This window comes from Plecotus auritus (assembly GCF_963455305.1).
Source record: "Plecotus auritus genome assembly, chromosome: 2".
NCBI lineage: Eukaryota > Metazoa > Chordata > Mammalia > Chiroptera > Vespertilionidae > Plecotus > Plecotus auritus.
Window position 1 is genome coordinate 43,271,071 of NC_137771.1, and position 22,293 is coordinate 43,293,363.

General features: G+C 40.0%; 1 protein-coding gene across 1 annotated transcript in view; it reads right to left on the reverse strand.

Annotated features, from left to right (window-relative positions):
* LOC308241454 (uncharacterized protein C1orf87) overlaps positions 1 to 20,800 on the reverse strand; it is a gene marked incomplete at its 3' end in the record, with an annotated part of 85,597 nt that extends 64,797 nt beyond the window's left edge. The window contains 2 exon segments of the mRNA XM_080654882.1: positions 3,630 to 3,846; positions 20,612 to 20,800. Of these exon segments, the coding sequence (XP_080511008.1) occupies positions 3,630 to 3,846; positions 20,612 to 20,718 (324 nt within the window). The 5' untranslated portion in view covers positions 20,719 to 20,800.
* Positions 20,801 to 22,293: the final 1,493 nt, after the last annotated feature.

Consider the following 22,293-nt stretch of genomic DNA (forward strand, 5'->3'; position numbering starts at 1 on the left):
GAATCTGAGTCACCAATGCACAGCCAGGTGGAACTGTCCTTTACATCTGTCTATTCATCTCTTAAAGGAAATAACATTCTGTGCCTCTACCTCCCTCACAGGGTTATTGTTTTTTTTGTTGTTGTTGTTTTCTCACAGGGCTATTGAGCAGAATAAGCAATATAAAACACGCAAAAGGGGGTTAAAAGAAACACCACCAATCAGCTGTGATAATTATCAAAATGAAAGCACTAACACTTTCATTTTTATGCTGCCAGATACAAAAAGCACACTCTAATTTTATTTTTGAAACCGTGCTACTGAGTTTGTTGCTAGTCACACATTCTTTTTTATTTTCTGAGAGAAGGCAGAAATAATTTTTCTGAGAAATCATGTAAACAACATATATATTTTCAAAGACACATAAGGAGAAGAATTTGGAGACAAAAAGATCCTAGGGTTTGTGGTGAGAAGAGCCAGGCTCTTCACTTGTGAGACTTTGAACTTAACATGAAGCTCTCTGGGCCTCACCTTCTTTATTTGTGAAATTAAGGTTTGTACTGGTTGATTTCTAAGATATCTAACTGTTTTCACACACATGAAATAATGGATTTACTTTTCTGCTTTACTTACCTCCTATTAATGATATGATACCCTTCAAGCTGCATCTGTAATTTAGAAAAGTTTCCCACTTGCCCATCCTCACCCACATTAGCTTACGTCTTTATCAGTAAATTCTTTTTTGAAGCAAATTCAGTCCAGATTGTCTGTTAGATATCACGCAAGAAAGCTTATTTTCATCGATGTGTGAGGGATGAGGATCTAGAATGAGTTCTGATTGGTTTGTTTTTTTCACTGAGGCATAATTCCATTTACCACTTATCAAGGTGGTAATGAGGGTCTCTGTACCAGGCAACTGTGGCTGCCATCTGGCAGGCCAGCTCCACACGCTTGGCAGACAGAACCAATTAGGAACACACCTCCCACGAGGCCTTGCTGTATTTGGTGGTTGAGTGTTAGCCCTACTGAGCCACCCACGAGAAACCTCATTGAGATTTTCGTGTGGGGGAGAGACACGTCATCTCCCTCTGTTGTTCCAGCGCTAGCAAAGAGTCCAGATTATGGAGGCTCATGAACAGCTTGCCCAACGAACATGCTGCCCATTATAATGGCTAACGCAGAGTCTGTTCTAGGAATGGGCAGCTCAGTGTGGTAGGGAGCATATTAAGAAACAACTTTCTATTTATAAGAGAAAACCTAGAAATGACTTACATGCCAAAAATAAGTAATTAGTTAAATGAGCCATGTTATCTTCCTATAAAGGAATGAATACAGTTTGGTGATTAAGGACCTAGAACCTGGTCTTCAACTGGGCTCTGCCACTTCTCAGTCTTATGATCTGGACAAGGCTCTTGAACTCTCTGTTTCTCAGTTCCTTCACCCGAGAAGGTAATAAGTGTTCCTACCTCATTGAGTACTTGAGAGTAGTTAAATTAGTTAATCTATGTAAAGAGCTTAGAATAGCTCCTGGCACAGAGTAAATGTTATTTAAGTGTTCTGAGTATGACTCATAGAGCCATTAAAGAGGATGCTTAAGTTGAATTTTGTGAAGCTGGAACAGAATTCTTACTATGAAGTGAATCAAGCAGGGTAACAGAGTATATGCATCATGCTTCTTATTTTATATCTATGCATGGAGGATAGAAGAGAAAGCAATATACTGCTGTTTTTTCTTTTTAGTTGAGTTTTGTCTTCTTCTTAACTGTATTCTCCTTGCATTTTCTAAAATTTCTACATGAGTATGTAATATTTTATAATTAGGAAGATCAATATTAAGAAGAGAAAAGAAAACTTGGGTAAACATCTTATCTGGACATTTTTGAGTCACTTTAATTTTTTTGCATCTCAGTTTTATCATCTATATACATAGTGACAGAAATAACCTCACAGGGTAATTCCAAGGAGCAAATAATAAAATTTACCTGAAAGTGACCAGGCAATAATAAAGTGTTTTATAACTATAATATTCTTACCAAAGTCATCCTTGGGGAGCAACAAAAACAAATATATTAATGCCAGAGTCAAAATTAGGTGAAACCTCAGAGGTCTTTAGACGTTCATAATAGATTAGTTTACCTCTGCAGATGCATATGTTCTGCTCCAACCATGTCCTAAATTCAAGGACTCATTATGAGAAAGCCAAAAGAATACATAACTGGGGGAATAGGAAGCCAGAGTTCCAGCACAGGCTGTGCCACTGACATTTTGGGCAAGTCACTTTTATTTCTGGACCCCACTGTTCAAGTAGATCTTTCAGAGTATGGTCTGAGGTCCATTGTTGGGCTGTTAACTACTCCAAATTGCATTTTTTTCCAGAGTTCTTATGAACAAAAGTCACAAATCCATAGGCTTTTATTTTCTCATATAAAAGCCTATGGATTTGTGACTTTTGTTCATAAGAAAACTAGCTTGTATCAGAGATTTAGTAGGAGGTATTAAAATTAGAAACTAAAAATAGTTATGTTAGAGTGCACTGCAGACTCTCAGTATTCTACTAAAATATCTGGCTATCACTTAATGCTTGGCATACTGCAAAACTCCTACTCTATGTATCTGTTTAATTGCCATTTCACCAATTTTTGGAAATGGTACTTTTGTTATCAATGAATTGTTAGTTTTGTCTTGATTTGGATCCAGTTTGCAATTGCTGCTATTCTTGTTTTTTAATTACAAAATACTAATCATTTAGATTCCTCATTATCATGTTAGTTTGTTGTGGATGGTTTGGCTGATTCTGAACAAGAGTGCAGTGATATAGATTTCTATCCAGATAGTTTTGGGCTGATAATTTTTTGATGTCTAGATATGGTTGCACTGGATTTTGAAAGTAAGTGATCTCTCCTTGGAATGTTAAAGAAGACAGACCACCCTACCTCCAATCTACCCCAAATTTACATGTATGGTGATAATTATCACTATGTTAATGGCCCGGTGCATGAAAATTCGTGCACTCTGTGGGGAGGGGGAGCATCCCTTACCCCAGCCTGCACCCTCTCGCAGTCTGGGACCCCTCAAGGGATGTCCACCTGCCAGCTTAGGCCCATTCCCTGGGGATCGGGCCTAAACTAGCAGTCAGACATCCTTCTGACAGCCCAGAGCCCTTGCAGGATGTCCGACTAATGGCTTAGGCCCGCTTCCCATAGTCGGACATCCTTAGCACTGCCACGGAGGTGGGAGAGGCTCCTGCCACCGCTGCTGAGCTGGCCAGCCATGAGCCGGCTTCTGTCTGAGCAGCGCTCAGGGGGCAGCTCCTGCATTGAGTGTCTGCTCCCTGGTGGTGAGTGCATGTCATGGCGACCAGTCGTTCCTGGTGGTTCCACCAATAGGGTCAATTTGCATATTACCCTTTTATTATATAGGATGTCCATCATTGAGTGAGTCATAGACAGAGTAGGTTGACCAACTCAATTTGTGGTCAACAAAGATGCAATATATACAATAATCTAAAATTCATTTTCAGATTTAAAGAATTCATTCTAAGTCTATCTTATGCAAAATACATCAATTACCATTTGTATGAATATATGCCTCTATCCTAACTGAATTTTCCTAGCCCATTACCAAGAACAGTTCAGGTATTTGTCACTCACTTTGCCATCCAGAAGTCTGCTACCGAGAGCTCCCGTTAGGAGTTTCTGGTTGTTCTCGGGGGGCTTGTTCTCTTGTTCATCTTCTGGGCCATGACTGATTTGATGATCAGCGGGATTACTAGGAGCTGGGGGGCCTCTGCTCATCTGCCGTGCATTACCGGTCACAGATTTCTGGAACACTCTTTGAGTTTCTGCCTTCAAGTGCTCCTTCTCCTTGCTGTGAAGAAAGGTTTTGCACTTTGTTACTCACAGGGTGGATTTGCATGTGCTAGGCTGGCATGAGAAAATAGAAGGTGTTTGTTGGTGTGAACAGTAGTAACCCAGCTTTGGGGAACGTAGAAGTAAATATTGGTTATTTGTCTAGGGATCATTTACCATAGAGAGGCCATGTTATTATTTCCTTAGCCTTTATTTCCCCTCCTCTCTTCCTCATACTCATAAAGATCATCTGGCCATCTGCTCCAAAGCCCTTACTGTAAGTAATGACAGTGTCAAAATGAACCCTACAGATCATCACATATCTTGCTTACAAGCCTGAAAGGTAATTTTGCTGTTTGTAACTAGAAAAAGAAGTAAGTTACCAGCTCCAGGTCTGCTCTGTGTCTTCCCTCAACTTTTCACCTTGAAGTTTCTTTTCTTTTCATTAGTCCTCCATATAAGTTTAATGTTACATAGGCAGGGATGGGAAACTTGTGGCCCGAGGGCTGTATAAGGCCCACAAAGACATTTGGTCTGGCCCTGCCAAGACATTAGGGGTGAGTTAATTAAATGTTTGACCAAATATAACAGGCTAATTTTTAAGTTGATAATTTTGTATGGCCTGCAAATGATGTTATAAATATACAAATGGCCCTTGGCAGAAAAATGTTCCCCACCCCTGAATAGAGAAAAGAAAAGGAAAATAAAAACCCAATAGAAATGATTCATGAAAATGCAAATAATAAACAAAATTTAAAAAGTGTTCAACCTTGTTTCATTGCTAAAGACTTATAAGTCAAAACAATTGCAAGGCACCGTTTTAAATATAGAAAACTTAAAAAAAAAGTGAATGGCTACACCAAAAGATCTAAGTAATTGAGTGGGTAACCTGACAAAATGTATTAAGAGTCAGGAAGTTGAAACTCTTTAGCTTATTAAATCAAATTTTTATGATTGTGCATTATGAAAAAAATGTAGAGCAGAAAAATTAAAAACTCTAAATATTTAGCAATAGGTGGATATGTTGAATATTTAATTCTGTCTATATGATAAAATATATAGAGCTATTAAAATAGTTAGGGCCGAAACCGGTTTGGCTCAGTGGATAGAGCGTCAGCCTGCAGACTGAAAGGTCCCAGGTTCGATTCCGGTCAAGGGCATGTACCTTGGTTGCGGGCACGTCCCCAGTAGGGGTGTGCAGGAGGCAGCTGATCAATGTTTCTCTCTCATCGATGTTTCTAACTCTCTATCCCTCTCCCTTCCTCTCTGTAAAAAATCAATAAAATATATTTTAAAAAAATAGTTAGGAATAATTTTAATGACACAAAAAAGTCCAGTTATACAAATAAGTAGAAAATATAATTATCTCAACTATGTACAAAGTATGTCTGTAATATATGTGTTTATGTGTGAGTACACAGTATATCTAGAAGGATATAAGCCAAAGTAAACAGTAAGCATCTCTGGGTAGTAAAACTCAGTAGATTCCATTACAGTCTACTACATTATACAAATATTATATCACATTACATTTCATAAAACTATTCTTAATTTTCTACATGAGAAAATGTTATTTTATAATTGGGAAAAATAAATTTCAAAATAGTTATGTCTAGAAGGGATTCTATAAATTCTAGATGTTATTATTAATATAGTAGAAAGGATCTATTTTAAAGCATGTCATAATCTCTGAGCACGAAACAGTCACCCCAGGATTTGTTTATTTAGTAAAACCAAACCATAGCATAGGCAGTGATTTAGATGTATTTTTTTGGTAGTAATCTTCTTGGTTGTGGCAGCATGAGAAAGAAAGAAGGCCTAGGAAAGAACTCTGAGGAACTCCTACATTTAAAGAGGGAAGAGGAACCCTACAAGGCAATTTAGAAGAAATTTTCAGTAAGGTGGAGGGGGACCAGCAGTGTGAGTTCTTGGCAGCAAAGTGAATAGGATGTTTCCAGAGAGAGGGCATAGTGAACAGTGTTAGGTACTCCTGAGAAAGGTAAGCACTGAAAAGTGTCCATTGACATCACCAGGAATCTTGGCAAAAGAGCTTCAGTGAGGTAATGGGGGTGGATACTAGACTGAAGTGGACTGAGAAAAGAGCCAACTGAACCAGAGAAAAGGAGAGAATATCACTGATAAAATAAGATGATCCTGACAAAGTGAAATGGGGTGTCACTGAAAGAACAGAGGTGGAAATGAAATCTCAAGGTTGGGTAATAGGGAGCTAGGTGAGGATGTAGGCAAATTTATTTGTACATTTGGTACCAGGATGTTGATCAAATTGCTGACAGCTTGAATTTTCTTTTGATATACATGGTATGGCTACCTGTTGGCTCTCAAGGGGGAAGTGCTGGGGTAGGAAGTCTGATTAAGGGTAGATGGCTTGAAATTGCTGCTATGAAGAGTGGAAGATAGTTGATCAGTTGGCGGGGCAAAAGTGAGTGAACATGAAGGCTGGAGACCATGACTTTGTGGCATCAGCCTGAGAGGGTGAATGCTCTCCTCCAGGATTGCCCAGGAGTCCTTGCAGAGATGCAAAGAACACAGTGGGGCACATTCAGGGTTGGGGCCTTGCTAGACAGGTGCAGTCAAATAACAACAGAGCAAGATGGGAATATAGAAGAAAGATGTATATTTAATAAATAGTTCTTGCAATGAGAGAAGATGTATAGCATATGGTCCCTGCCCTTAAGGAACTTAATTTCATTTGGTTGTCCAAAAATAACACAAATAATCAAGTTAACAGCTGGTATAACTTGCTTCTTTAAGTTAGATAGATAGCTTCTAGCTAGAGGTTACCTTTTGGAGAGTTGCAGAGCCCAGAAGGGAATTCCAGGGGGGCATCTGGGATATTGGTACTATTCTGTTTTTTGATCTGGATGGTTGTTGCATGGGTGTATCATGTTTGTGAGAATTCAGTGAGTATACTTATGATGTGCACATCTATGTCTATGCATATAGATATATTTCTAAGTATTTAAAGAAATTGACATAAATTTCATATAAATAATATAAAACATATCTCATTAACTTATAGATGAATGTCAAGTGAATGTTACAAAGAATCAGTAATATTTGAAATTCATAAGAGGAATAACCGAAATAAATCAAATACCATATAGTTTCACTTATTTGTGGGATCTAAAAAAACATGCAAAACAAAAACAAACTCATAGATACAAAGAATGAACTGGTGGTTATGGGAGGGGAAGGGACTTAAGGGGAGGGTGAAAGGGGAAGGGGCAGAGGGGATCAATTATATGGTGATGGATGGTAACTAGACATACAGTGGTGAACACTATGTAGTGTATACAGATATCAAATTATAATGTTGTACAACTGAAATGTATGTAATCTTGTACCCCAATTTTACCACAAAAAAACTTAATGAGTAATAGCTACTGTTTTCAATGGTTGCAAAAATAATGTTACGGAGCATTTAACCCCATGACAGTCACATTAGCCACTCACATACACTAGTTTATTTAGTCTTCAGATCAACCCTACAGATAGGTGGTATCTGTCTCATTTTAGGATGAAGGCATTACGTGTCAGAAAGTTTATTTGACTTGTCCAATTCTACATGGCTTTTCTGTAGTGAAGCCAGAATGTAAACCTCGGTCTACCTGGTTGCACCTAAATTCCTACTGCCCACAGAAGAGTCAGGAGAGACTGCATGGAAGTTTGGGATTACATGAGGGGCAGAAAGTAGAGGAGGTGGCAACGAAGGCAGGTAGTGCAGGATTTACAGGCAAAACTGGGCACAGGGGCAGAGTTAGTTCTTCCAGATGAAATCAAGGGATAAATTATCTTCGCTTTAACCACCTTCAAAATCTTTTTGTGGGCAGTCTCAGGACAGACTAGCCTGAGAAATGTGAAATATATCTGCCTGTCTGTTTAAACAACCACAGTAGATATAAAAACCAAAAATAACCTGTTAAATCTGTGTGTTTTTTTTTTAAAACAAACACACACACACACACACATACACAGCAGTTTAAAATTATCATGAAAATGACTCCCCAGCTGAGAAATGGCGTGTGTCTATTGTTAGCACAAACATCTAGTCAACACACATCGGTTGTTATGCTGTTCACAAACTCACAGTTCTTTCTTCTAAGCTTGTGTGTTATCTACCTGCAGTACTGAAACTAGAAATCTGCCATTTCAATAGAATAAAAAAAAATGCTATCAGTACTCTCTTGGAAGCAAGACACAACTCGCTTCTTCACAGGTACTTCTGACTTCAGCTGCTGCTCGCCGGGACACAGTGAAGAGTTTTGTGTCCTCTGGGAACTACTGTAATTAGGAGGGATTATTGTATTGCTGAATGATAAATAAACGTGGAGAAAACTATCCAATTGTTCCCTCTCTTCCTGCAAACCAGCCTTTTGGTGCCACCCTCTGCTACCACTCAGAGTCTCAGTTAGAAAGGAACATTGCAAAGGTGGCTAGAAGCATCCCTCTCCCGAAGAACATCAAATCTCAAATGCAGAACCTGAGGGGCTCAGCAAAAAGGTCACCAGATGCCATCTTAAAGGTCTGCCAGTCTTGGCAGGCACTCAATGCCACCGATTTCCAACTGTGTGCTATCTAACAGGCCCAAACCCTCTGGAGAAGGCAGCCCAGAGTGTGCCAAGGCAGTGACTGGGGATCTAATTTCAGCAAATGAAAGCATGTTCTTATTTGGAAGTAATAACGGATAATCAACACGACCAGACTTTTCCTTTTTTAAAAAAGACAACAACAAAATAAAAAATAAAATGAGACTTGGGAGGGAGTGCAACTGAAAATCTCACCGAACTCCATGGGGAAGCTGTAATATGAAGCCTGTGCTAATGTAGCACATGTTATTGTGAGGAGTTTTTCTTCTCCTGCTTCTTCTTTTGTAATTGCCTAAGCCACAGTGTATATTATTATCATAGATATTTATTCTGCAGCAAGAATTTTAAAAGACTTTAACTGCCAACCCTATACCCAAATCATTTATTTCTTCATTATTGTAATTATACAAGCTAACATTTCTAAAAGCTTATGTGTCAGCTATCACATATAAATTTGCATAATGTTTTTCATGCTGTACTAATAATCCTGAAAAGTAGGTATTATTATCACCATTATACAGATGAGAAGACAGATGATCAGAGAGATTAACTGCCCAAGATCACCTTGCTCGTCAGCACAGATCCAGGACTCAGGCTCAGACTCCAGACCAAATGCTCCTTCCTCTACATTATTCCTCAAGTCTACACCTATAGTTTACAACTGTCTGTTTTACACAACAGGATTTTGCTTCTCTTTAAAAATATCAATTAAATACCATATATAAAGGCATCTAGTTCATCTTCCCACCTAGACCTAAAGTCCCTCTACAGAATACCGAAGTGGCTGTCATTCAGCTTTGGTTTTTAACCTTCCCAGGGACAAGGAATTCAATGCATTTTCAAAGTTATTCCCAAAATATCCCATTTCTTTCTTTATAATATTGAGTCAAATTCTCACATCAATGAAAATAACCAAATGTATTTTAAATGGCATTTGCACTACAGTATTTCACGGAATAAAAATGATTTCTCAAATTAAGATCATACTGGCTGCAAAATTAGCAACCAAATCAATCAGCAGTTGTCCTTTGGTATGATGTACTTTCAGTGATATCCCAGCAGCCCTTCTCTTCTGCAATCTTCTTTCTTCACTTACACCATTAGCCATGTTTACACTATGGACATTTTCTTCTATCTGACCTGTCTTTGAGCTACGCATTACTACCTTCTCAGTCGAGGAAGTAGTGGGCATCCAATCCACTCATTGTCTTCAGACTATGTTGTCTTAAAATTTATAAAAGTAGGTGATAACTTAAAAAATGAAGTATGTAAAAAGAGATATGGGACCATAGAGGAGTTTCCAACCCAATCTGCTTAAATGGGATGAAAATGACTCCATGAAGGAATTAAGCTATAAAATAGCAATTGAAGGAGAAAACAAGAGGTGGAAAAACATTCCAAATGGGGTGAAGGGCTTGTTTTTGAAGGAAATGACAGCGATTCCTAACTATTGAACCTCAGGCACCTGAGATGGGCCATAATCATGCAGGTTGCTGGATGATAAAACAGATATGCAGACCACTCTGATATTATTAAATTGGAATTAAATAGGACAAGAAAATCTTGCTTCTTGGAAAACATCTCAGATGATTCCTATGTGCACTAAAGTTTGAGAAATAAAAGCATAGAGAATGAAAAAGGAAGGGTTTTTTTCCTATAATTGTGCAAAGTTTACCCATAATTTCAGGCAGTGTAGTACTGATTTTGAATCCTAGCCTGATAACTTGTGTGACTTTTGGCAAATTAGTTCTCATTTCTGATTTTCAGTCTTTTATCTGTGAGATTAGAAAAATAATACTTATCAAGGTAAGATGTATAAAATATTTAGCATCGAACCTGGTGCTCAAGCAGCCCTTGACAAGTGGTAATTTTAGGTTAGTTATCAGTTAAAGGGCTGTCTCCTTTATCCAAACCTCCCCATCATCCAGGTACAGAAAGGATGCTCTTTCCTTTGGATCCCTAAAACTTTCTTATTGATAGATAAAACTAGCATCCAAAAGATCCAAGTTCTACAGTACACAGGAACTGAGGAAAATCTATTTAACTAGATAAAAAGAGAGATTTAATGTAATCTGTCTAATAACAGTAATTACCAGTTCTAGAAATCACCCACTTTAAAAAAACAAAGCAGAGTACTTAAGATTAAAAATCTTCAGAATCCTTCATTTCATAGAAAACAACAACAGAGCATCACCACACTGTCCGCAGGTGGATGATACCCAGGAGCTTTGCAGACTGTGCTGCTTTTAAATCTTACAGCCAGCCTTTATCGGCTTGAAATTTAATGTCCTTTGCACTTGCACTCTCCCCTGTTTTGCAATTCTAAGCAAAATAATCATGCAACTGCTTGTCCTCTTCACCAATTATCTCAATGCTTTAAGGTACAGTTTCTGAGCCAGCTCTTCTGTCCATACTATGAAAGGAGGCAGCACCAACAGCTCTCCTCCCTCGTTCCCTGCCACCTTCTGGATACATACACGTGGTCTATGGGAATGGGGAACAATAATTTTTGCTATGTTATTTTCTTGAATGAGGTTGAACTAAATCAAGGGTATGAAAAGAGATCATGGATTTAAAAAGAGGGATGAATAGACAGAACACAGGATTTTTAGAACACTGAGACTATTCTGTATGACACATAATGATGGACACATGTCATTATACATTTGTCCAAACCCATAGAATGGAACACAAAAGAGCAAAGCTTAAGGTAAATTATAGACTTTGGGTGATTAAGTTATATCAATCTAGTCTCATCAATTTTAACAAATGTACCATTCTGGTGGGGTATGTTGTTAATGGGGGAGGCTATGCATATGTAGGGAGAGGCGTATATGTGGTATCTCTATAACTTACCCTTAAATTTTGTTGTAAATGTAAAACTGCTCTAAAAAAAAACCATTCCTAGTGGGTTTGGCTCAGTGGATAGAACGTCAGCCTTCGAACTGCAGGGTACAGGATTCGATTCTGGTCAAGAGCATATGCCAGGGTTGTGGGCTCAATCCCCAGTAGGGGGTGTGCAAGAGGCAGCTGGTCAATGATTTTCTCTCATCATTGATGTTTTTTTCTCTCTCTCAACCTTCCTCTCTGAAATCAATAAAAAAATTATTTTAAATAATTTGTGTCCTCCACTGCTCTCAATTCTATAAAGAACATTCCATTCTCCATAGAACACACCCAGAGTTCCTACCATGGCCCACATGACCTGCTACCTGACTTCATTTCCTACTCCTCTTCCCTTGTTCACTCTGCTCCACCAACATTGGCTTCCTTGCTCCCCCTCAAACACGCCAAGAGGCTTTCTTTTGTCAGTTCCCTCAGCCCAGAATGCTTTTTTCTCAGATGTTTGCATGTTTACTCTCTGTGTAGACCTATGAGGCATGAGGATGGTGGTGGGCACAGCCTGAACCTCATGGGCAGGAAAGCAGCAGCTACATGGGTGCCCTGATCTTTGGGCACTGTGCTCCCAGAAAGAGACATTGTCCCACTTTTTATAGAGCAAGATAAAGCAGCCTTGTGGAAAAAAAATCTGCTTGCATTCCAGGTGGTTGACTTAGGTGCTGTTTGTAGTAGTTGCTAGGAACACCAGATGTCTAATATCTGAAGAGCTCCAGGCCTATAGAAAGTTGCAGTCTTGAAAATAATATGTGTCCTGTTACTATTGTTTTCACGTGTAGTGTTCTATATTTCAGTTTGTTCTAAAGTGTTTTTTAGTTTTTTTTCTTTCTGATATCTGTTAGTGTACATATCAGTTACTGAGTCATGTTAATATTTACAGCTATGATTATAAATTAATTTTGCCTTTAACTTATGTCAATTTATGTTTCATACATTGTAATGTTATGCAATTTAGTTCATATTAATTAGTACTAAATCTTCCTTTTTTCCTATTAAATATTCTTTTGAAAATTTCTACTAATGGGTTTTGCCTTAAAGCCTGCATTGTCTGATGCTTGTATGGCTACACCATTTTTTATGGAATGTTGGAATCTAGTGAGCCATGCCCAATGGGATAAAGTTGGGCCAGTCTTAGCCAGCTCACTAGTAGCTAACCATGGATAATTCTCATTGGATAGTTCTACCTCTTACCTCCAGGCAGTCTCAGTTCAAATGTCACTTATGCAGAAAGGCCTTCGGGGAACAACTTTGAGATCGAAATACCTTTATGATCCTCCTTTATGTTTGTTCATTTCACTATCCTCACTTGAATGGTCATGGTCTATATGTTTGTTGTGTGTCTCTCATCACTAGAACTTTAGGTACATTGCTGTATCCTCAAAGCTTGGCACTCAGTAAGTGCTCAGTTACTGTCTATGGAAATAATGTTGATGGGATTCCATATAAGCATTAATTTTTATAGCTGTTAATGTTAACACTTTAAAAAAGTTCAAGAAAGTAAAAAATAATGTATTAATATGAAGGGTTTTGAGGGGCTAAAAATGATAAGATATGGGCTCTAGGAGAGTCACATGGGAAAATATAAGGACTTTATATATTTCTTGGTTTTAAATATTAAAGTACATTATTACAAATATTTGCTACTTTTTCCCATAAAATCTTGCAGCCAGCTTCCCGTGTACTTAACAATGCTGTACCAACAGCAATGTAACTATGGAATAAAGTGCTTTGGGTCATTGATTCTTGGCACTGGAAGGAACTATAGAGGCCAATTTTATTCACTGGAAGTATCTCTACTCACAGGAGTTTCTTGAAATGAACCCAATTCCTCTTTTAGTTAACAACTCAATCCCCAGATTCTATAAATGTTCCCTTAAGCCACATTTCACACACTGGATCATCTATAATGCCACACCTTTAGTGTCCATACCTTTAGTGTGCCAAAGTCCCTCCTAGAATGTGACATCCAGAATGAAGCATACTACCCCTCAGGTGACGAGTCCAGTTCTGAATACAGTGAGCCTCCCACACTGTCTATCTGGATCCATTCCACTCACGATGAGCTCAAACACAAGTGTAAAGGGGAAACTCCATTTTATCTTCTACTTTCTATTACTATAACACACCGCTGGTCACCAAATATGTAGGGTTTTCCCAACAGTGAACAATTCTCCCACACCAGCTAGGTGCCCTACAATTCAATTAAGTTCTGACACCATCTACATGGAGTTATTGCAAATCCCAGAAGTTAAGGGCTCAGTCCTGTAAGACTGCCCTGCCTTTTTCAGATATCAATCCCAAGCCCAGGTTGTTACCTGTATTTCTAACAGATGGGCTATAAGTCAGGGTTCCCCTAACTCTCTCTTCCAGTTTGATTAATTCCCCAGAGTGGCTTCACCAACTCAAGAAAACTATTTACCCTTTAGATCACTGGTTTATTTTAGAAGAATATAACTCAGGAACAGTCAGATGGAAGAGACGCACAGGGCAAGGTGTGTGAGGAAGGGCATGGAACTCCCATTACCTCTCCAGGCCTACTACCCTCCCAGCACACAAAGGCATTCCACATCCCAGAGGCTCTCTGAACCTTATTCTTTTGTTGTTGTTTTTAAATTAAGGCTTTATCTCATAGTTGTGATGAATCATTAACTCAGTCTCCAGCCCCTCTCCCCTTCTGGGAGGATTGGGTGGGGAAGTGCTGAAAGTTCCAAGCTTTTAATCATGGTCTGATCTTTCTGGTGACCAGCCTGAAGCTATCTAGGAACCCATTGAGAGTATCCTCATTAAAGCAAAAGACATCTCATTACCCAGGAAATTTCAAGGGATTTAGGAGCTCTGCATCAGGAACCAGGGTCACAGACCAAATATTAGAACAACAACAACAAAAAATGTTCCTAGTACTCATATATCTTAGAAAATTGCAAGGGTTTTAGGAGTTTTATGCCAGGACCTGGGAGCAGAAATCAATATATGTTTTTCTAGTATTTCACATCAAGTAAAACCCAAATATTGTATATGTAATCATTTACACGTACCCTTAAGTAAAGACAGAATATATCTTTGCATATATCTCTGTTGATTTCGTCTTGTTTTAGCTCACTTTCCTGCCAAGGTTTCCCAGCATTCTATTATCTACGTGTTTACTGACATGATTTGTCTGTCCCCCTTCAACCGTGGATTAAAGAATGTTGACTAAGAACAGGGTCACACAGAAATCCTCTACCCCTTCTTCACTTCTATTGGGACATTAACTGTTCAATCACCACCATGTTGGTATGGCATCTATCTTAACACATTGTGGACGGATCACAAGAATTCTCTTGTTTTCTGTTATTATACAGTGTTTTACAAAGTATCATACTTTAAAAATGTTGTAAGAACATGTAATAAATAACTTCAAAATGCAATGGGTATTTAATTTTAAAGCGTGCCTTTAACATTTATGTAAAACCTTTTTTTGTACTTGTTCAATAGAAACTTATCTGGCCACTGGGTAAAGCTAGCAATAAAACTGCTCCCCAATGTGTTAATACTATCAAGTCTAGAATTATTTGCCTTATTTCAAGTCTTTGTGATAGAGATGTGCCTAATGGCTGACTGAAATGAACAAACACTATGTCTTCATCATTCCCTTCATTTGGACTGCAGTTACCTCATCAATAAGGAGAATGGGACAAGTTCGTCATAATCTGTTTTTAGTCAACATGTACCAACACTTAGTGACCATCACCTTTGTGTTTTGTTTTCACAACTAATATAATTAATTCTTTGGCCTGCAATTTTGCCAGGGATTATCCACAAGCCTTAAAGTTCTGTGGTTTTATTACCTACTTTTACACCTTTTAGAAAATGTGAGTATTTTTCTCCTGTTACCTGGCATATTTTTTTCTTGATGAGCTATCCAAGATTATGCATTGGGATTTCATAGTAACATATGCATGCTATTTTAGCAACATGGGTCTTTGGACTTGAATTTAAAGCAACTAAGTATTGTCTTTTTAGATATTTATTTTTCCTGGTGTTCACTGTGCTCTAATTTGTTTATCAGGCTTTCAATATGTATAAGACTTTTTGTACGTAGAGTTTTCAGTTAAATGGGAGAGACAGAAATGCATAGGAAATTGTCATAAAGTATCATAACCCTGAAGGGGGTTATGGGAGTCTATAGAAGGTGGGGGCAGGTGATTTGGGGCTGATGGTGGTGACATCTGATTAGACTTGCATTTTAGAAAGATGATACTGGCAGTACTTGAAAATTGGGCTTCACTGTAATGTTATGTAGGAGTCACCTGGGAATTGACTAAAATGCAGATTCTGATTCAATATGTCTGGAGAGGGGCCTGCAATTCTGCATTTCTCACAAGGTCCCAGGTGAGGTTGGTGGAGATGGTCCATGGACCACACTTTGAGGAGCAAGTTTTTTTTTTTTTTTTTTTTTTTTAAATATATTTTATTGATATTTCACAGAGAGGAAGGGAGAGGGATAGAGAGCTAGAAACATCGATGAGAGAGAAACATCGATCAGCTGCCTCTTGCACACCTCCCACTGAGAATGTGCCCGCAACCAAGGTACATGCCCTTGACCGGAATCGAACCCGGGACCTTTCAGTCCGCAGGCCGACGCTCTATCCACTGAGCCAAACCGGTTTCGGCGAGGAGCAAGTTTTTAACCAGTGGAGTAGAGAATGAGAAGAGGAGAGGCAAAGAGTTGCATTGGAATGCTGGTGTAGTGATCCAGGAGGAAAGTGATGATGGCACCAACTAGGGGACACTTGTTTCACTCTTTGAAGCCTATAGATTGGTCTCCCCTGTAAAAAATAGGTAAGTAGGTATGCAGTATTTTCCTTTCATCTGCCAATAATTGTGCTAAGTTTCGGAAAAAGGGATGGAGCTCAATTCCAGTCTTAGTTCTTCATAACTGGCCTCACTTTAAGCTCATCAAGGCCTCAACTGTCTCATCTCTTCTGTAAAATTAAAGCCTGGGTGGTCATGGATTGAGTTGTGTCTCCCCCAACATTTATATGTTGAAGTCCTAACTCCCAGGACCTTCAGAATGTGACCTTATTTGAAAATAGGGTGACTGCAGATGTAATTAGTTAAGGTGATGTCATGCTAGAGTAGAATGGGCCCCTAATCCAATTGACTGGTGTCCTTATAAAAAGATGAAATTTGTACACAGACACATATTCCATGTGAAGCTTAGAGTTATGCTGCTACAAACCAAGTAAATACCAGAAGCATGGAGAGAGACCTGGAAAAGAAAGATTCTTACTGGGCACCTTCAGAGGGAGCATGGCTCTACCAATGCCTTGATTTCAGATTTTAGCCTCCAGAACTGTGAGACAATAAATTTCTGTTGGTATAAGCCACTCAGTTTGTGGTACTATGATATAAAGCCCTACCAAATTATACTGATTTACTAGTATATATTTAAGATAACTTTCAAATGTAACATACTATTCAATCTTCTTCACATATCCTATAGGAAATCTGAACTAAATGTGGTTAAACAGAAAGACTTCTGTTTTTCCATCCATTATTCATTTGTGATTTTTCTTTTAAATTCAGATTCTCCTTTTAGAGTCTTCTTTCTCTTTTTGGTTTTTACTTATGTTTCTTATGTAAATCTTTTTACTAATACTAGTAGGCCAACTGATTCAATCCAAAGAAAACACCTTCTTGGGCCCCCTGCTAAAAGGTGTAGATGTAGTAGTATGACTAAATGCTTTGAGGACAGATTGTGGGACATGCATGAAATGATAGCAGTGAGTCTGTCCTTACATCAACAATAAGAAGGTTTTTGAGAATTATTTATTTTTGAACCACACTGGAATACCTTAGCAAAGCATTGTCTTAAGTCATTCCAGCAACAGTAACATCAAGCCCATAGAAAACAAAAAGAACTGCCTTAATATAAAAAACAATTGTCATAGAAAAAACAGAACTATGTCTTTTATTTTACAACTAGTAGCCCTGTGCACAAATCCATGTGCCAGTAGCTCTCTGCCGACCTCCTGTAGCTCTCCATCCACTGCCCCGCCCTCCTGTAGCTCCCCCGACCCCTCCCCCACTCATAGCTTGCTGCCCTGCCCCCTCCTGTAGCTCTCCGCCACCTGCTTGTAGTTTGCTTGCCTGCACCTTGGGCCGGCCCTGGGCGGCTGGGCAGCCGACATCCGAGGCGTGATCTGTGATCTGGTTGTTATGTGGTCAGTCATTACGCCTCATGGCATAACAGATAATTAGCATATTTCTCTCTTATTATATAGGATTAATATAGCTGACTTAATGTACTCCTTTATTTCCTGGATTCTGAGTTTAAAGAATAAACAGGAAAGCCCTGGACAGTATGCTCAATGGTTAAAGCGTTGGCCCAGGCACCACAGGGTCGTGAGTCTGATTCCTGGTCAGGGGCATGTGCCTGGATTGCAAGTTCACTCTCCACTCCAGGTTAGGCGAGTGCGGGAGACAACCAGTCCATATGTCTCTCTCACATTGGCATTTCTCTCTCTCTCTCTCTTTCTCTCACTTGTTCTCGCTTTTGCTCTCTCTTTCTCTCCCCCTCTTCTCCCTCCCTCCCTCCCTTCCACTCTCTCTGAAAAGCAATGAAAAAAATATCCTCAGGTGAGGATTAATACAAATAAAAATAAAAGAACAAACAGGAAAAATAAAAGGCACCTTCTTATAAGACAAAGGGAATTTTTCCTTATTTAAAAAGACAAGTATCCTTCCCCTAATCACCCATTTAGGAACATATTAGATTCCTGGGAAAAGGAAGGGAGTTGGGATAAAAGAAGCTAAACAAACAACTTAGGAAGGAAATTAGTAGAGCAGTAATGTTGCTTTCTGGGTAGCAGAACTCGGAGTGTGCAAACTGATCCTATTTACTTTTCTTGACAATAACTGGCATTTGACAGGAGATCTACAATAATCACAGTGTCTCAGGTTTCCTCACCTATGAAACAAAGGTAGTGTGCCTCCTAGGCATAGAGTACAAAAAGGATGGAAACATTTCATAGAAAGAGATTTGTATCCATGGAAAAATTTGCTTCAATAATAATAGCAGAACAATTTATAAGCATATTGAATATACTGTTAGGCGCTGGAAAGATGTTTTGCATATTTTTCTCATTGGCTCCTCACAACAACCCTACTAGATAGATGTGTTTTTCCCCCACTTGATAGATGTACAATCTGAGGCTGAGATATTAATTAACTTTTTCAATGTCCAAAGGTCAGGAAGGCACAGAGCCAAGATTCACTCTCATCTCTTAGCTCTGTAGGGATCCCAACTGATGTGCTGCAAAGCCCACTTCCAGTGCTATGGCAAACATTACTGATCATAGCACTTGCTTTGGAACAAGGGTTCTCAAACTATGGCCTGTGGGCCACATGTGGCCCACCGAGGACATTTACCTGGCCCGCCGGGTGCTGCTGCCTGTCCTGCTTAGCAGCTGACTCATCCCGGGCCCGCAGTGCGCATAGGAATTTGTTCATAGTTTTTTTTTTAAACTATAGTTCGTCCCTCCAATGGTCTGAGGGACAGTGAACTGGCCCCCTGTTTAAAAAGTTTGAGGACCCCTGCTTTGGAACCTCTTGGGGCTGACAATATGATGGAGGGGAGGTAAAACCAGTTTGCCCTTCTGAAGCCTATACTCCATAGCAGTGGTCCTGATGGTCCCTTCTAAAGCTTACTAGAGGCCCGGCGCACGAAATTCATGCACGGGGCAGAGGGGGGGTGTGTGTCCCTCAGCCCAGCCTGCACCCTTTCCAATCTGAGACCTCTCGAGGGATCTCCGATTGCCCATTTAGGCTGGATTCCACCTAAACGGGCAGTTGGACATGCCTCTCACAATCCAGGACTGCTGACTCCCAACCGCTCGCCTGCCTGCCTGATTGCCCTTAACCGCTTCTGCCTGCCATCTTGATCACCCCCTAACCACTCCCCTGCCAGCCTGATTGCCCCTAAATGCCCTCCCCTGTCAGCCTGGTTGCCACCAACTGCCCTCCCCTGCTGGCCTGGTCCCCCTCAACTGCCCTCCCCTGCTGGCCTGGTCCCTCCCAACTGCCCTCCCCTGCTGGCCTGGTCCCCCTCAACTGCCCTCCCCTGCTGGCCTGGTCCCTCCCAACTGCCCTTCCCTGCTGGCCTGATCACCCACAACTGCCCTCCCCTGCCAGCTATCTTGTGGTGGCCATTTTGTGTCCACATGGGGGCAGCCATCTTTGACCACATGGGGGCAGCCATTTTGTGTGTTGGAGTGATGGTCATTTTGCATATTACTCTTTTATTAGATAGGAGGATACCGTATAACAGTGGTCCTGATGGTCGCTTCTGAAGCCTATACTCTATAGCAGAGGGCCTGAGAGTTGCTCCTAAAGCCTATACTCCATAACAGGGGTCCATCTTCAGAGACTCTTATTCTTTAGGTCTTGGATTGGACCCCAAATCTTTATTTTAAGCGACACTCCGATGATTCCAATAATAGCCAGATTTTGTAGCCATTGCTTTCTGCATCTATGTTTTGTGAGGCCAGATATTTTTTTCTGTTTGTCTGTTTGTTTGGTCTGTTAGGTTCTGAAATAGAGAAAAGGACTGTGGAAATCATCTTAGGAGGGAAAGGCAAGGATTGACCAGATACTGTTTATGGAATGACTATAAGATGAAAGGCAGGTCTAGTACCTTCTTCTGACCACAACTCTGGAAGGAAGAGCTGGTCACACTGTTCTGTGCCATACATGTAGTTAATTTTAGAGATATAGGAGTGTGCTCCCTTAAACGCGGCTGTGGTGACCTTGGAAGGGAAGAAAGACCTCTTGTTATGCTCTGAGAAGCCCCTGCTTGGAGGAGTATCGGATAAGAAGAAGTGAAAATCTTACAATTTATAATTTATTTTTAATTCCACTCCTTTAATTCATAGCAAATTGACTAATGACTTTCTCCCTTACCCCCCCCCCCCAAATTACTACATGTGGTAGATTACAAACCTGATGAAGAGAAGCAGCAATACTCCATTAATATTTATAAATGTCTCACTGCTTCTATTTCCCATCTATTTGGAAAATCAGCCTAAGTAATTAAGGAATATGGGGAATTATAAAGATGAAAAATATCAGGAAAACAGTGCTCATAGAAGTTCTCAATGCTATTTTACTTCTACTGTTATTGCTTAATGACTTCATTTTCCATGAATGGCATTGTTAAAATGTAAATTTCTTGATGAAAAACACACCCAAATTTCATTATGATCTAGGCAAAACATATTTTTCAAACAATAAACTTACATCGTCGGCTTCTCCACAAGGTACCGAAAGTGTTTACTTCCGATGATTTTCACTACAGTCTCAGGCATTGCATCTGATGCACGGGGGGTCTTCCACACTGAAGACATGATTCTTCTCAAAACCCCTCAAACCCCTGGGGGTAGAAAATAAGTCTCTCCTCTTGACTTTCCAATCGGCAACTGTAACATCCTTGCCAATAATAACAATCAAAATGGTGGATTAAGTGCTTTAACTATATTATCTCACTTAACACTCCCAAGGAGGACAGGAGTAAAATACTCTTAATTACTATTATCATTGTCATTTTGCAGTTAAGGGAACAGGCATAATATAGTTATTGTAACTAACTCAATATCACATAACCAGTAATTAACAGAATTGGGACTCCCACCTAAAAGGTCTACACAATTGGTCTACTGAGCCATTTGGTGACTCTACCTTCCTTCCTGATACCACCAGTTGGCATTCTTGTGAGGTTAGAGTGGTAACCAGGACTTTAGTGGGACATAAGAAGATCTTATAACCAGCTCTGATGATGTTTCCCCTTTTATAAAACCTGGATAATTCCAGTTATATTCTAAGGACTCAGGGTGAATCTAATGAGATAATATATCTGAAGTAGCACCAATCATAGGAAAGAGGGTGTTTTTATTTGTTTGTTTTTTCTATGGCTATTCTGCCTTTGCAATAAGCTAATGAATCTGAAATTGAGGTCCTGCATTAGATAAGCACTGGGAGTTTTAACGGGTCTGACGCCAAGGGGAATTTAGTTCTGTAAATCTGGCTGGAGGCTGACGACTCCCTTTTAGAACCTCTCAGAGACTGAAAAGCCTTTAGAAATTATTCTAATCCAAATGCCTACATTACAGACCCGAGGCCCAGAGAGGGTGTGTTATTTGACCAAGGTTTCACAGAGAGTGAGAACATATCTGTTTCCAGCATTCTTTCCAAGGCCCCGGCTTCCCTTGGTGTGTGGTCAGCAATAGGACCGCTCTATAAGGGTAGCCCCCTCTAGCAGGAACTGCAACCTTTTAAGGGCCAGAATTTATGATTGTGGGGGTCTCCTCTCTTCCCAGCATCTGCGAGTCCTGAGCCCTTTACCAGGCGAGAACAGAGCGGGGCATCCTTACCGTTTAGGCTGCGTTTCCCCACCCAGGCAGCTCAGGGGTGCTCCGTAGGCACTCTCCCTTTAACCCCGTGGAGGCGGGGAAGCAGGGCGGGGCGGGACTGAGGATTGGAGCCCAGGAGTCTGGCCAATCACAGGGCCTGGCTCATGGTCTGAGGCTGCTCCTGCCCAGATCACTAAGGACTCTGAGGGTGGTTGCTGGGCGAGGACAGGTTTCTACCCACCTGGGGAAGGCAGGAGTACTCCTCCACAGGTGCCAGGTTGTGTGGCTGCTGACAGGCTTACTACCGGTAGTAGGTGTTTTCAAATCCGTGGTTTGGTGCTTCTTCAAGGATCTGTGAGCACCTTCCTTGAAATCCACCTACGTCACCTGTTGTGGTCACATTTGTCCCTCTCTTTCCCTTAAGCTTCATTTCCTTTTTTTTTTTTTTAAAAAAAATGTTATTTTATTGTTTAAAGTATTGCAAATAGTAGTACATATGTCTCCCTTTCCCCCCCTTTTATGATATATGCACGTAGTTGGAAATTTTACACTTGTCAGTTCAAATCCAGGCTA